General features: G+C 45.8%; 1 protein-coding gene across 4 annotated transcripts in view; it reads left to right on the forward strand.

Moving 5' to 3' along the window:
- Positions 1-15,513, forward strand: part of Ttc28 (tetratricopeptide repeat domain 28) — a 368,181-nt gene that overhangs the window by 187,581 nt on the left and 165,087 nt on the right. For all 4 annotated transcript variants that reach the window (XM_051176415.1, XM_051176416.1, XM_051176417.1 and 1 more), the window contains 3 exons: positions 2,473-2,620; positions 10,881-11,153; positions 12,068-12,198. In XM_051176415.1, the coding sequence (XP_051032372.1) occupies positions 2,473-2,620; positions 10,881-11,153; positions 12,068-12,198 (552 nt within the window). The remainder of the gene's footprint in view (positions 1-2,472; positions 2,621-10,880; positions 11,154-12,067; positions 12,199-15,513) is intronic.

Here is a 15,513-nt window from a genome sequence, read left to right on the forward strand (position 1 = left end):
CCCTCCATAAGTAGTTATTCTTGCTTATAGATACCCAACACACACACACACACACACACACACACAAAGAGTTTTATTTATTTATTTATTTTGAGGTAGGGTCTTACTCTGGAGCGCAGGATGGTCTGAAACCCACTATGTAGATCAAGCTTCCCTCAAACTCTTGGTAACCCTCCTGCGCAGCCTCCTTGGGTCCTGGGATTTTTCTGGTTGTGCCACCACATTTGAGAAATATACGTATATTTATATAAACCAGGGTATATCTGTATTTAAGCCTTATACATCTGTTCCAGATGGTTATTTCTAGGTGTACTGTATTCCTGGAACCCCCTAAAATGTGACGTGAGTGGGTAATGAAGCAATGTCTGCAAGCGCATTAAAGATGGAAACAATGGCCAGCCCTAGTGGGAGGAAGCGAGGAAGTGCACTTACGGTTATCTTACTACACCTACGTTTTAACAGCTGCTGCTAGTTTAAACCCATAGAGACAAGAACAGCCCACAGTCACCTGAGCATGCACTCTGTTTACGGGTTAGCTCTCCGTAGAAACTCAGACTCCCATTTCATCAAATTACCTCAGTGTGCTGCTACAAAAATAAAACAAGTGGATTTATGTGGGAACATGGAAGTCACCTGCTCTCTTGCTTTCTCTGTGTTTGTGTGACAGGAAAGTATGGAACTTCATTTTAAGCGGTGGTTTTGAGAGTTTGAAACTTCCTTTGGATTGCATGAAATGTCATTTGTGACATTTGTGACTGAACGAAGTTAAACTTGTGTTGTAAACAGTATGGTAGGAGTAGATTTTAGAAACAGATGTTGTGCAAAAAAAAGCACATTAATTATGCAATTTTGAAAATTAGATTTTTACTTTTGCACATGGGGATGTTCAGTCTTTATGTGTGCCTGTGCACCACAGTGACACTCTGTCCATGCAGAAGATTGTTCTCTGTGTGCTTGAAAAGCTTACTGTACTTTACAAAACTGCTTACCTTGAAAGCTATAGAGCCTCCATCCCCATGCAAAGAATCCACATAAAACACTGGGTGTGATACTCCATGCCTGTGGTGTAAGCCATGGCAGAAGCTGCATGGTCAGTCTGGCGGTATCATTGAGCTTAAACTCCCAGGAGAGAGACTTTGTCCCAGGAAACACTGGACACACAATTCCTGAGGAACAACACCTGAGTCTGACCTTGACGTTCATACATGCTGGAGCATACATACAAACTCATGTTTTGTTTTTTCCCAAGACAGGGTTTCTCTGTAGCCCTGGCTATCCTAGAACTCTCTCTGTAGATTAGGCTGACCTCAAACTCACAGAGATCCACCTGCCTCTGCCTCCTTCCTGAGTGTTGGGATTAAAGGCATGCACCACCAAGCCCAGGTTACAAACAGAATTTGAAAAGAATTCTATACTTAAGCATTTTTAGTGTCTCTGATAATTTCTTCAGTTAGCTGAAGGGGAGGAAAATGGTCTCCTATGTTCACACTGGTTTTTATCAGTTTAAAACTAACCAGTTAAAGTATGCAAAAGGCAATAAACTTGGTTGTTTTGAAGGAAAGCATACGTTTTAGCTGTTTTAAAATATGTTTGAAACCCCACAAAGCATGTAACCATAGCCAGGTGTGGTGACTAAAGGGAGACAGAAGAGCCAAAGGGAATTCGTGGCCAGCCAGGGCTACATAGTGAGGTCCTGTTTCAAATAGCAAAACAATAATCAAAAACCCCAAATAAATAAAGCAACTCTCTCTCTCTCACTCTCTCTCTCGCTCGCTCTCTCTCTCTCTCACTCTCTCTCTCTCTTTTGAACTTGTGTTCTTGTCTTCTCTTGGCTGTAATTCATGAGCCAAATATAAGCTTTTTCCCCCCAAGTTGGTTTTGTCAGTGTTTTATCACACAACAGAAAAGCAAACCACAGCATGATGTAACACGGAGCATGCGACGTAAGTTGCATTCAATCTTCTTTGTCAATTTACCACACCACGTTCCTTGGTAAGAAACCAGGAAATCTCCAAATAGCCACCCTCAAGCAGGGCAACTCATACTGCTGGGCTGCCAAGGACAGCCTTGTCTTCTCTTTCCTTCTTGTCCTGTCTCTCAAGTGCTAGGATTTTAGGAATAGCAGGGCCAGGTAAGAATGGGAATTTCTGTTGGGACTTTATGTGGTACTGGGGGTGGAACCCAGGCCTTCATGCTTGGCAGGTGAGCGCCATACCAGCTGAGCTACACATGCAGCCCAACAAGAATAAACACCAAGGAACAGAACAGAATCAGTGCGTCTGAAAAACGAAAGAAAAATGTAAATGCAAGTTCATGAGAGACACACAACTTGTGATGTTTAGAAGAAGTGAGCTCTTTGGTCTTGACACTTTTACTCTTATCTTATTCAGAGCCCTGATAAAGAATAGCTATGGCCACTCCAGACAGCAATGTGATAGATAAAAGCTTGTGTTATCTCCCCTGTGTTTCCAGGCATACTTCCGACAGGGTGTTGCCCTCCAGTACCTGGGACGTCACGCAGATGCCCTGGCAGCCTTCGCATCTGGGCTGGCTCAAGACCCGAAAAGCCTCCAACTCCTGGTGGGGATGGTAGAAGCCGCCATGAAGTCTCCCATGAGAGGTGGGTATGATGATGTTCTTGAGGTGTTAATGAAAATCAGGCCACCCAACCTTCCAGGGTGAGAAAGTCACCTCAGAGGGTTCAGAGGTGACTTTGGCAGGTGAGATGGGTCTATGGGCTGGCGATGAACCCTTGCCATGGGCAGATGAGTGTGCTGCTTTGTATTTTAGGAATATTTAAGTAATTCCCACTGTGAAATAGGATTTAATATTAATTAGATTTAGTATTCTAAACCATAATACCTCTAACAAAAAGTTGACTTTCTTATATGGAAAAATACAGCCTTTAGAAATAGAAGACATTAAGCCAGTCTTCCCTCCCTCCCTCCCTCCCTCCCTCCCTCCCTCCCTCCCTCCCTCCCTCCCTTCCTCTCTCCCTCCCTTCCTTCTTCCATATAAAACACAGCAGCCAGTTCAATGGGATTAAGAAGAAGTTTATTCTGGAGGCAAATATGAGTGACCATGGCCTTGGGAACAGCCAGTTTAGATTTCCCCACTTCTCTGTTCCCAGTGTGGGTGTGGTTTTATAGCATTTTGTACCAAGAGAACAAAAAGCATTATAAATCAAGGTTTTGCCTTGGTAGAAATATCTCAGAGGTGTGTTACAGCAGGACAGGGGCTTCTCAAATCTGGACCTCAGGTGTCAGCTGCTAACATCCTTAGCCCTTCCATTGGTGGAGGGTAGGGTTTTGTTAAGTTAGTGCATTCTGAAGCTTTTCATCTGTTTATCAGGATGTCAGGCCTGACACAGAGGTGGGCAAGGGTTATCTCCTTAGGAGCTAAGCATAGCCGCATAGCCCGAGGGAAGTTGTAACTGGGCTCCCAAACCTCTTTTTTTTGTTTGTTTGTCTTTTCGAGACAGGGTTTCTCTGTGGCTTTGGAGCCTGTCCTGGAACTAGCTCTTGTAGACCAGGCTGGTCTCAAACTCACAGAGATCCACCTGCCTCTGCCTCCCGAGTGCTGGGACTAAAGGCTTGGGCGTGCACCACCACCACCCAGCCACTCTCCTGTTTGTTAGAGCAAGTGTTTACACAGCCACGGGCAGCACTTCACACCTCTAGGGGACACCAAGAGGCTGTGTCTTGCACTCGAAAGAGATGGAAAGGAAGACAGACAGACACTGTTTATTCTCTCTGTTGCTTTATTCCAATCGATGTTCTGAGAAAATAAGAGAGCACACGGGGATGGCACTGTGTGAGGCTGCAGGAATTCTCAGGCCCTGAGCAGATCTCGTCTTCATTTTCCAGAGCAGCGGTTTCATTTTCGTTTATTCTGTGATCCGCTGAGGTCACACCCGGGACCTGGAGAGTACTGGGCAAGCATTCTCCCACTCACAGAGCCCCGAGAACCCCGTGAGCGCTTGGGAAGTTTTCATTAAACACATCCACGAGCTGTCATCTTAGGGTAGTGACAGAGTCAGGACAGTGGATTTGGGACACATCGACTGCTATATTATGTCCATAGTTTATGTCAAGCAGAACTGCGTGTTTGCCACAGAAATGGTCTGTCTTTTAATTGTTTATATGAGAGAATGAACATTTCGTCTAGTTTTGAAACATTTACAGCTTGAGGTGGCTTTAATTTGCTGCCTGTCAGACAAAAGTCTGATGAACAAGATGAACAACTCATAGCTCTGTAGAAGAGTTATTTTCCTGAAAGCTGGGCATTTCAGATCTTGGTAAAAATTGGTAAGAAACCTCTCTTCAAGCTGTTTCCTAAGTCACACAAAGCCATGTCTTTGCTTCAGGGACTGATGGCTTTCCCTAAGGTGGGCCTTGCTGTCAATAAGCCATGATCCAGAGTCGACCAGTTGGAGTTCCAAAAGCCAACCTGTCTTCTTTACCATTTCCTCCCTTTTTTTTCCATTTTTTTTCTATCCTCTCCATGAAGGATGTGCATAGACCTCCTCCAAGAACTATCAACATCTTTTAAGAATATACACAGAGCATTTTTATTTAGTCCATGGGGATAACGCCTGTTCATTCTGAGGCATTTCTGCTTCTGCCATAGGATGTTGCACTGGATGTGTTGATACCAGCAGGGTGACACCAGTTTGTCTTTGAAGCAACTTGTTGAGAAAAATGTGTAAAAAAAAAAGAAAAGAAAAGAAAGTCTTCTTTGTGCTGTGAGAAGCAGCTCGGAGCAGCTGTCCCCTCTGGGGAACCTCCTTACAGTGAGTGACCCGAGGCTGGCCCCGGAGGAAACTGCTTCTTACAGGTTCCCGGAGCAGCGCAGGCGCATCTTCTTCCCTCACACAGTAAATCTGGCTTGTGTGTCTCTGCCTTCGCCACTCTGTCTGCTCTCGGTGGGCCTCTTCCGAGCCTGCTTTCTAGGACCTGTGGCTGTGCAGTGTGGTTCTGTACACCATCCTGCACCCTAGTAGCCATGCTCTGGGACCATCACTATTTGCTTCTCGTGTTTTACAGACCGTGTTATCCTCCTGCATTTTTTGTAAGCTTCTGACAACGAGGCCCAACCCTGTGGCTTGACCCATCACAAATAGATCTGACCTGTTGTGTCTTTTGATGTTGTTTTAAATATTTTGCTTGTTTGTTGAGTCTGGCTGACATGAAGACAAGACTGGTCTCCGATTCACAATAGAGCTAAGGATGGCCCTAAACTCCTAGTCCTCCTGCTTCTATCTCCCAAGTGCTGGGATGACAGGCTCATGCCAAGATGCTTGGCATGTTTTGTAATTCTTAAATGCAACAAAGAAAAAACTCCTTAGCCCAGGTGCTTTGGTAAACAAACAAAGTCTTATGACTTAAAAGAATGCCTGCCTACATTTTGGTGCTTTTTTTTTTATTATTAATTTTATGGGTGTTTTGTTTATGTGCATGTGTGTCTGTGTTCCACACGCATGCACTGCCCATGGGTCCACTGGAACTGGATTAGAGGTGACTGTGGATGTTGGAAATTGAGCCTGTGTCCTCTGAAAGAGCAGCCAGTATTCTTACCCAATGAGCCATCCCTCCAGCCCCAGTTTGGTCTTTTTTTTTTTTTTTTTTTTTTTTTTTTTTTTTTTTGGCAAGATTTTATCTTACAGCTGGGAATAGGGCTCAGCTCTAGAACACAATTTGCCTAATGTGTACTGAGTCCTGAGTTCAATGCTGGTACTGCAAAGAGAAAGAATTAATTTAAGGAAGGTTCAGCCTATATTCCACTGTATGTATGTATGTATGTATGTATGTATGTATGTATTATCCATATCTATATTAAAATTAATTTGATTTTTATTATTATTCTCTACACTACTAACCAAAATGTCTGATTTATTTTATTTCTGAGATTTCATCCATGCATACAAACCAACCAGATGCGAGTAAACCTCCTTGTGGACCTAGTGACATTACTATACATGTATCTCTCTTAGATCACTAACAAAAATATAGAAGTCAGGATAAATATAAACTCAGGTGATTCCTCAGCCTTCTGTTATCTTCGCTGCCTCGCACGTCAGTTTTGTGAAAATGCTAAGGGATTTGGATGCTGTAGGACTGTGCCTGCTGTGGGCTGGCCGGGACAGCTCTGAGGATTCCCATGTATCTGTCTCTTCTCTTCTAGGGGTTTGCCATCTAAAGACGGCTGCCTCTGTGAGCCGCCGGTCACCTGTTGTGGTTCTGTCATTTCTGGGGGGATCCATGGAGGGTGCTTTATCACGTGCTCATGGAAAATGCTTGGTTCTCGTCTCTCGGTTTGCAGGCCTCACCTGTGTTCATGTGTGCCTGCCTTCCGTGCACGACCTCCCTCAGGGGCTCGTTTAGGCTCAGCCGCTTTTCACAAGAGCCCTGCTTTGGAAATGTTATGTGAGGAGCATGGAATTTTCTCCCATTTGCTAAACTCATGGACAGTGGGATAGATGCCCACTTCCTCTGAGCCTGGCCTTTCTGTGACGGGAAATGATGGTGTCCATCCCCTGATGTTCTGGGAGCTACAGGTAGAAGTGAGGCTGGCCCTGCAGGAGCCTTCTCCCTGCAGGTGGGCTGTGTCCTTTTAGGGTGCCCAGGCTGAAAAGAAGCACTTCACAGTACCTGGGCCCCTTCGTGTGCACTCACTGAGGTGTCTCAGGCCTTAGCGTCAGAAACCTGGCTTCTCTTTCATTCTTGTCTGGAGCACTTCTGATGTTTGCTAGACAGCACCATGATTTCCAGTATTTAAGTTTATTTCGATGTCCCTTCCTCTGTGAAGCCCCCTCCTCAGGACCCCTTAGCATCCCTCGGTTCAGCTGACAGTTCTCAGAACCCTGGCTGCGAGCTACACCATCTGCTTCTAGATGCTCACACAGACTCTCCTTGTTACTCACGTCTTATTTATGTAGATTAGGCTGTTTGGATAAAGTGGCTGGACATTGTGAGGTACCGCTGAGTTCCAGGTGTGGAGTCCCTATTTCAGAACTGTTCACATGTGGAGAGGTGTGCATCTCAGAGCTGGCAAATGTTGCATGCCCCTTAGCAGAGGGTGGTTGTTTATCATTGGCCTCTGCTACATTCTCACAAGCTCCCAAAGTGCCAGGACATGTGACTTCGTTCTCCTTGAATTCCTAAAGACTTTACATTTAAAAAACCTGCAACAGGGGCTCAGTCAATGCTTCGAAAGGCCTCTATATTCTATGGAATTGGGCTGACACCAGTTATTTCATATATTATGCATGCATTCTAGAGAGAAAAACATCTGAATAGCTACAGGCTGCCAACATTCTGTTCTGTCTAATCTGCTAAAAATCACAAAATTAGTCCCTCTGATGATAGCATGAATTTATCTTAGAGCAGGAAATAGAGCAGCAGGGTTGGAAAGAGTCTTAGAGGTCATCTATAGATTTTAAAGAGGGGTCTTGCCATCTTTTTCATCAAAAGCAAATGCAGTTGGCTGGATACAGTGGCATGGTCCTATGGCCCTGGCTACTTGGGAGGTTAGGATGGGAGGATGGCTCAAGGCCAGGAATTTGAGACCAGCTTGGGCAACATATCAAAACCCCAACTCAAGCTTCCCAAACCCAGCTGCTGGCTAGAGATTCTGATTAGTGACCTCTGAGATGTAATCTCAGCTCAAGCAGAGGGACTTAACATAAAAAAGGAAATTGCACACAGTGAAATGGATGCCGTGTGTGTGTGTGTGTGTGTGTGTGTATTATTGTATACATAGGCAGAGATGTCACATACACATCGGTGTCTATGGTACAAATACACATAACCATGCACTTGTGCACATATGTATGCATGTGTAACCATGGCAACAGCCATAGCCCATGCACTTGGCAGTGTGGGGAAGCTGAGGTTAGCAGTTCTGAAGGACAGACATGTTTTTTCAGCCGTCAGTCACCGTTTTCTACGTTAAGCCACATCAGCTTCTGTTGCTTCATATTTTGCCTGACAGGCTCAAACTGGCCCGTTGGAAATCTTTCTTGCAGACATTTGTCTGTCCCTTGTTGGCTCCCTATGTAAGATAGTCCTTCTCCCTAAAATGTCTCCCATTCAGAATAAAAGCAGCAACTCGTTTCAATGCTGTCTTCTGTTTAACAGGTCAAGTTCCACTCCCAAGAACCCTGAGACATCGTTTTCACGTTTACTTTATATTTATCTTTGCAGCAGTATTTGGCTTTTAATGTACTTATATTCTCATTCTGTACACTTTGAGTGGGATTTTTTTCTATTTTTTTTTTTTTACTTATAGTTTTCTTAATTTCATTCTCATCTATCAAAAAATTTGCTCAAGTGACGCCCCCCCCCCCAAAGCCCCCCGCCCCGGGAGTTTCTAGACAGCGCCTAACCTCGGTGGTGTCTCCTCCTGCTGCTGCTACTGTTCCAGGGGCTCCACAGTTTCTATGGGAAAGACGTCTCAATTCTAAAGCACAGGCCTACGCCTGCATCTGTCATTGCAGGACGAGCAACAGAACATTTTCCTTGTATGTCAGGAATTCCCGTTTTGCATACCTGTGCCCTGCCTTCCATTATAAAGAGAAAACACCCAGTCCCAGCTTCCCCACCTGAGCGCCAAACTTTGAATCAGAAACTACAGGTTCAATGGAGAGAGGGTTTCATAGAATGTGTTGTGGTGGTGGATGGCAACATTCCTTTTCTGGGGGCTGTGTTCAGTGCCAGGACTCTGCTTTGGTCCTGAGGCTGCATCTCCACCATCCACAGCAACACTCAGTGGGTTTCTATTTAAAAACAGCCAAGGCCTCTGTATCTTGTAACTAAATCTTCCTGCTGTGGTGACCCAGAGGCTTGGAGCCCTGCAGTAGACTCTTACTCCGCCTTTGACCCTATCTGATGACCTTAGATGAATCAGATAAATGCCCAGATTCTTTGTTCCTAAAAGGGTGGTGTCTGCTATTTCTGGTTTTGCTGAGTGGAGGTGGGGTGCTGCTTCTGAACACCCCCACCCTCAGCCCCCACCCCTGCCAGCCCACAGCAGGGGCCAGCACAGCCCTGCTCACAGCATCCTGTAGTAGACCCCTCCTCTTCTGTGCTAGCGGTCCCTGCTCTCTCCTGACTGTGGAGCGCGGTTGGCTAGCCAGTGCTTGCTAGTACTCTGCTGCTAGCCTCTTGACAGGAGTAAAAATGTTCTTTGTTCTCTGTTTAGTGATCTTATTGAAGGGGAAAATGCTTTAGGCACCAGCAAGCCCCAGGGTTTCCCTGGTGATGTGGACTCAGGCGAGGGCTCCTTAGCAGAAAACTGAGAAGTCATAAATTGCAGAGGTTTCGTGTCAATACAGCCCAGTGGCCAGGAGGCTGGAGATTTAAAGAGGCCAGCATTGTCACAAACTTGATGTGTGGATTATCGGAACCACTAATGTGAAGGAGGTTTCAGGAACAGCAGAGACAGAGTTACAATTCTTATTATCTTTAGAGAAAATAGAGAAGGGAGGGACAGGAGCTTGTCCTCTGCATTCAACCCTCTTTCCCCCCCCCCCCCCCACACAAATGGAACCAATCCCACATGGTTTACTGACCTCTAACCTGACTGTTGCCATTTGAACATAAAATGAGGCCAATATTCATTTTACCACCTGAGAGCTCACCCGGGTGCAGGAGATGGTTTCCTTATGGCTTTGCTTGCTGCTGTTTTATGTGTTTGTGTAGTAGTGTAAGACGTAGCCCTTGAGAAGGGTTGGAATTTTGTGGGTACCATTTCCTTGACTGCATCTCCTAGGAGGAACTATGAGCAGGCTTTATTAATGAGTCCATTCTCACTGCTTTGGATGGCCGACGTGTTAGGGGCACTCAGCGGTGACACAGTGGAGGGGGCTTTACTGTGAGCCTGCACTGCACCACTTGACTATCTAGAATAAAGCACCGTTAGTGCAAACACACGTCTCTCACATCCAGGAGGAAAAGAGAGTTTATTCTGGAGCCAAATATGAGTGACCGTGGCCTGGGAACACAGATTTAGATTACCCCAAATTTCATGTTCCAACAAGGTAGCAGTGTCATAAACGTTTTATGGTGACCGAACAAAGAGAAGTCATAAATCATGTCACTTTTCAATCAAATACACTGGTAGTGGCATCAGGTAGGCAGATTATAGCAACGGGGTTGGGAGAACTCTGTCACAAGCCTTAGATGTTGCCTGACACGCTCCCCAGCTCTTTGGTTGGTGAAAAATCTACAGTTTTGTTAATACGTTCCAAAAGGTTTTATTGTTTGTTTGTTTTAAAATCTGTTTATCAAAATGTTAAGTCTGGTTTTATCCGTTAGTGACAGGGTATTTGTTCTGACAGAAAGGGGAGAGGGCAGGGGATAGGGGTTTAATGGGCTAACGATTGCCCAAGACAAATTGCAGTGAAGCTCTTGACCTCTCTACACCACCAGTTTCAACCAACCAATCAGCAGACACAGCTTCTTTCACAGAATTCTCATTCACAGTATTCAACAGTTTTAACAGAAAAAGATGATTTTTTTTAAAAAACTGGGCAAATGAGGAACAACTCTAAAATAACCATTAGCCAAAGTGTACAACACAAGCCATAAAACAAAGAGAGTTTAGGAACAAGGGTTGTTGAGGGCTGAGGGTGGCTGGAAGGATGGGCTTGTCATGTTCTGAGGAGCCCAATGGACACAGAGAATGTGTTAAGCCATGCCTGCAGGAGGGAGAAACTGCTGGACGGGAGGCTAACTAGTAGGATGTGTGGACCATCGGGTGTTGCTAGGGTTCAGGATGAAGAGCTTGTGCTTGAACCAGGTCGCAGGCATGTTTCTAGAGCACCATGAAAAGACTGCCCTGTCTGTCAGTCTTCATTGTCTTGTTTTCTTTTTCTGCAGACACCCTGGAGCCCACTTACCAGCAGCTTCAGAAAATGAAACTGGACAAGAGTCCCTTTGTGGTCGTGTCTGTGGTTGGGCAGGAACTCCTGACAGCCGGCCACCACGGGGCCTCTGTGGTTGTCTTAGAGGCTGCTCTGAAGATTGGCACTTGCAGCCTCAAACTGAGAGGCTCTGTCTTCTCCGCCCTGAGCAGCGCACACTGGTCTCTCGGGAACACGGAAAAAAGCACGGGGTACATGCAGCAAGACTTGGATGTAGCCAAGACCTTAGGTATGCGGCTCGCCTGCATGTCAGCTGCTTGCCCTGAACCTGGCAGGACCAACATGTGCAACAGGACATTCCATTTCAGAGCCCCCAGGTCCTGAGGATTCTCAGACAGCAAGGGTCCCAGGCTCCTAGAAGGCCCAGCAGTGTGATTAGCATATTCCTAACCTTCCTCGGGGTTTTCATGTTAACCGTCTTAGTGCCTCATGTGCTGGTTCTTGTGGTGACTCGTCTTCACTTTAATTTTGTCCTCCATGAGAATGCAGCAGGGTTTGTTGAAGGGCTCAGTACAGGCTGGCTGAGAGGCAGGTGGATCTCTAGGAGTTCCAGGCCAGCCACAGAAGTTAAAAACTTGCATCCTGGAGCCATATGACTGTAATGGTTCTGTCACTTATTAGCTGGGGAGGGGGGCTTGGGTACTTTGTTTCTTGCTGATTTGGAGACAGGGTCTCACTGTGTAGCCCAGGCCAGCTTTTCTCTTGTGAGCCTCCTGCCCCCATGCAAGGAAGGAGGAGAGAGGCATGACAGTGATTTTTCGGGAACTCTCAGGTTGCAGGAAGCAGGGCTGTGGGGACCTGCTATCAGATACTCATACAAGAGTGATGTATGATAGGAGGCCTGGAATCAAATGCCTGAACCAGCAAGCTGATAATTGCTCAGAACCAAGGGTCATCTGCAGAGCGAGCAGGAGACTCCCAGCAGCAGCTGGTGTGTGTCTAGGTCTGTAACTCTGCCCCTCTCCATGTGTGTGCTACAACAGCAACGTGGTCCAGAGAGTTGGGTCTTAGGATCTCATCTCCCCATATGGAGTCTAAAAGAAAGTTACAAGTCCTAGCTAGTCAATCTGTGGCTTTTAAGAGAACCATGTATGTTATCAATAATACTGTAACTTAGAGAATTTTTCTCCTTACCCAAATCAGGTGACCACACAGGAGAATGCCGAGCTCACGGGAATCTAGGCTCTGCGTTCTTCTCCAAAGGAAACTATCGAGAGGCTCTCACGAACCACAGGCATCAGTTAGTGCTTGCCATGAAGCTCAAGGATCGGGAGGTAGGAAACTGCTGTAACCCGAGCCCCCACACTCTCCAAGTGTGCCATGGGTTATTTCGCTTAAAATGATGTCCTTCGCAGTCACACGTGCTGTTGTGCCTGATGTTAGTTTTTGACTCTTGGGTGTTCCCATATCGTAGCTGCTGTGAACACAGCACCTCACTTAGCGTCTCCTCCTCTTTTCATGATGCCTGGGAGTGAGCCTAGGGCCTTGTGCTTGCTAGGTGGCATCCATCTTCCCAGCCCACTCTGGAGCTTTGAGACTTCTCTCAGTACTGTGGTTGAAAACTGCCAAGTGATAAGCCTGGAGTTAACTGTGGTCAGATCTTAGAGGAATAGGCAAAGCACCTCAAGGGAACCAGCACAAGAGTGTATGTTTTGTGAAGTTCAAAGTTCTAACAGGCCGGTCTCGTGGGATTATTAGATGTGCAGTCTCCTCTAGAAACTCCCGGCACAGGCAGGGCCAGAGTGGGCGTGTGCATTGCAGTTTCTCTCCTGAGATGTTTGGTACACCGAAATGTGAAAATGCTTCTTAGCAGCCAGCAGTGCATACTGTCCTAATGGATTCTAGGATGCTCTGTGTCAGTGAATGCTGTCCTAATGGATTCTCGGATGCTGTGTGTCGAGTTAAGACGGGCTGGCTACAGACTCACAGGGTCTGCAGGGGGTAGCCGAAACAGCATCATCTGTCTTGTCCTACTGACATAAGATCTTTTTAAAGATAATATTTGTTAGTTGTGTATAATTCTATAAGAAATGCATGGAAGTAATCAAGCTTTCACCTATCATACAAACTGTTAACCATTTTGGACACACACCGTTAGCCACACACACAATTTTATTTGTTTGTATCAATTCAAATCAAAACTGAAACCTTTTTGTGAGATTGCTTCATAACTTTTTTTCATTTAACTTTTTCTGCTGATTTTAAAGTCTTCTTCATAACTATTTTTGCCTTCCTTCCCCTCCCATTGTTAAATATTTAGGTTGTTTCCAATTATTTGGCATTATAGAATGTGAGCCAGTACCACAGTAGCTAAGCCTTTGAAAGCTTTAATATCTTTTATCTGTTCCTTTGGCTAGGTTCTGCTTTCTCACACACAGCAACATGGGGCATCAGTATTCGAATGTAAAACTTAGCTTGATAGGCGTTTGCTTGTTTGTTCTGTTTTTGAGACAGGGTCTCACTCTGCAACCCTGGCTGGCCTGGAGCTTCCTGTGTAGTCTAGGCTGGCCTTGAACTCACAGAACTTTGCCTGCTTCTGTGTTGAGTGCTGGTGTTAAGGGCATGCAGTTTTGGGTGAATTGGTTTTGACTCTTCCATATATAGCTTTATTTTTACCTTGCCATCTGTCTGGAGCCAAGGAGGTCTCACTCTGAGCCTATGCTGTTGTGGAACTCGGATCTGTAGCCTAGGCTGGCCCAGAGAGTGTGATCTTCCTGCCTCAGTCTCCCACGTGCTGGGATTACAGGCGTGTGCCACCAGATCAGGTTCATATCTTAGTCTGTGTTTTCCCTAGTGGTTTTGGATATTTTGTGTGGGTTGGATTTTCTATGACCCTCCCCCCAATCTGGAAACTGTGTTTTAAAACTGCTAGTGCAGTTTATTTTGCTATCATGTGACACACTCACACCTACTGTGCACCTCGGTGTCGCTGCTCTGGAAGATGTTTACACGGCTCTGCCCACCTGTGCACTTCAAGATCATGTGTTACATTCTGGAGAATCACCAGTTTGTGTTTGCGTTTGAGTTCTATTAAATGCACGTGCTGTTGTGGGGGAGGGGGGTCTCTTTGCTGTAGGGGGTCGCCCATTCAGGGGCTGCCCTGCTCATCCATATGTTCATTCTGCCTGTCACTCACACACATGAGATAGGTTTTCCTGCGTGTTGGCCGTGCCTCGCCTCAAGTATGTGGTGTGAGGCCCGTGGTCTCTCCTCTACACTAGGACAGGAGAAGGTTGACTCTCTATTCGTAATTTGGGGTGTGATATTTTCTCATAGTAATTCTTTCAGGCCGTGAGTTGTCTTTGAGTCCTCCAGGTGATGGTAGTTTGTACTTACCACTTAGGCAACTTAACCCCCTCAATTGTTGATTAGGATTCATTGAGCTCTTCGTGGCAGCCACACCTGCCAGCATCCGTTCAGCCTGTGGTTCACTTTCTGTTTGATGCTTTTTGTTGTGCATGCTCCTGTGTGACTGGGTTGCACAGGGCTTTCACACAAGCTGACTGTGCTCTGAGACACCTCCTCTCCTAACACCGCGCCCAGCTGGCCTTGTTTGTTAATTCTACAGACAGTTTTGTCTCTCCTTCCATTGCCACACACACTTCAGTGACACCATGTGTTTGTGTCCAGTCTAAGGACCACATGAGAGAAAACGTGTGATTTTGCCTTTCTGAGACGGACTTAATTCGCCTGATAGTGACATCTCCATTTGTATCAATTTTCTTGCAAGTATCACATTCTCTTTATCCGTTCTCCTGCTGGTGGACAGCTATGTTGATTGCACAACTTGGCCATTACAAAGTATACTTTTTAATCTAACGTTGTGCCTGTGACCTTTAGTTGCATCTTATATGTTCTATTTTATATTGAAATAAAACGCCCTCTGAAGCAAAGTTAACCGCTGTAAACCCGGGATTGTGGAGACAACAAACAGAGTTCTTCCACCTTGTGCATCTGAACTCTAGTCAATTCTGGGATTTTACCAAACAGTAAGGTAGCAACCCAAAGCCCATTAATCTGCTCACCTTTAGCAGCAATGGGGTTTCCTTTCACGCAATTACTCTCAGATACTTAATAGGGGAGGTGATACCTTCGCCACAGGATTTTTCATTGAGAATAACCTTCTGTCTCCTTTAATGGCTTCAAAATTAATTTCAGGTACCCATAGAGACCTTCCTGTGAGTGAATATTAATTGTCAGGAGGGTCCATAAATTACATTGTATTAAATGTTCTCTCGTCAGGAAATCTGATATGCAAATGCACCAAGGCCTCCAAAGGTCTCACCACCCCCATTTCTCTCCTGAGCATCATGTTTCTTTACCCATCTGTACCCCCCCACGTCCCCGTCCATGGACCCCACTTTGGCTCACTGCACCCGCCTTAGCCTCCAGCCCGTCTGCTGCTGTACCATTCTTGGCTTATTGCCCAGGTCAGAGACCGCTCCCTGTCATGTTCAAGTCTGCTTGTCGCCTGAATTCTCTTATTTCTGTAGTGGAGATGTGTTTTCTGTCTCTCTCCCTGTCCCCATCTCCCGCTCTACTGCTCTTAGCCTGGGCTGTTTCAGCAGCTTACTTACTCTCTGCACCTT

The sequence above is a fragment of the Phodopus roborovskii genome, unplaced genomic scaffold (genome assembly GCF_943737965.1).
Source record: "Phodopus roborovskii unplaced genomic scaffold, PHOROB, whole genome shotgun sequence".
Taxonomy (NCBI): domain Eukaryota; kingdom Metazoa; phylum Chordata; class Mammalia; order Rodentia; family Cricetidae; genus Phodopus; species Phodopus roborovskii.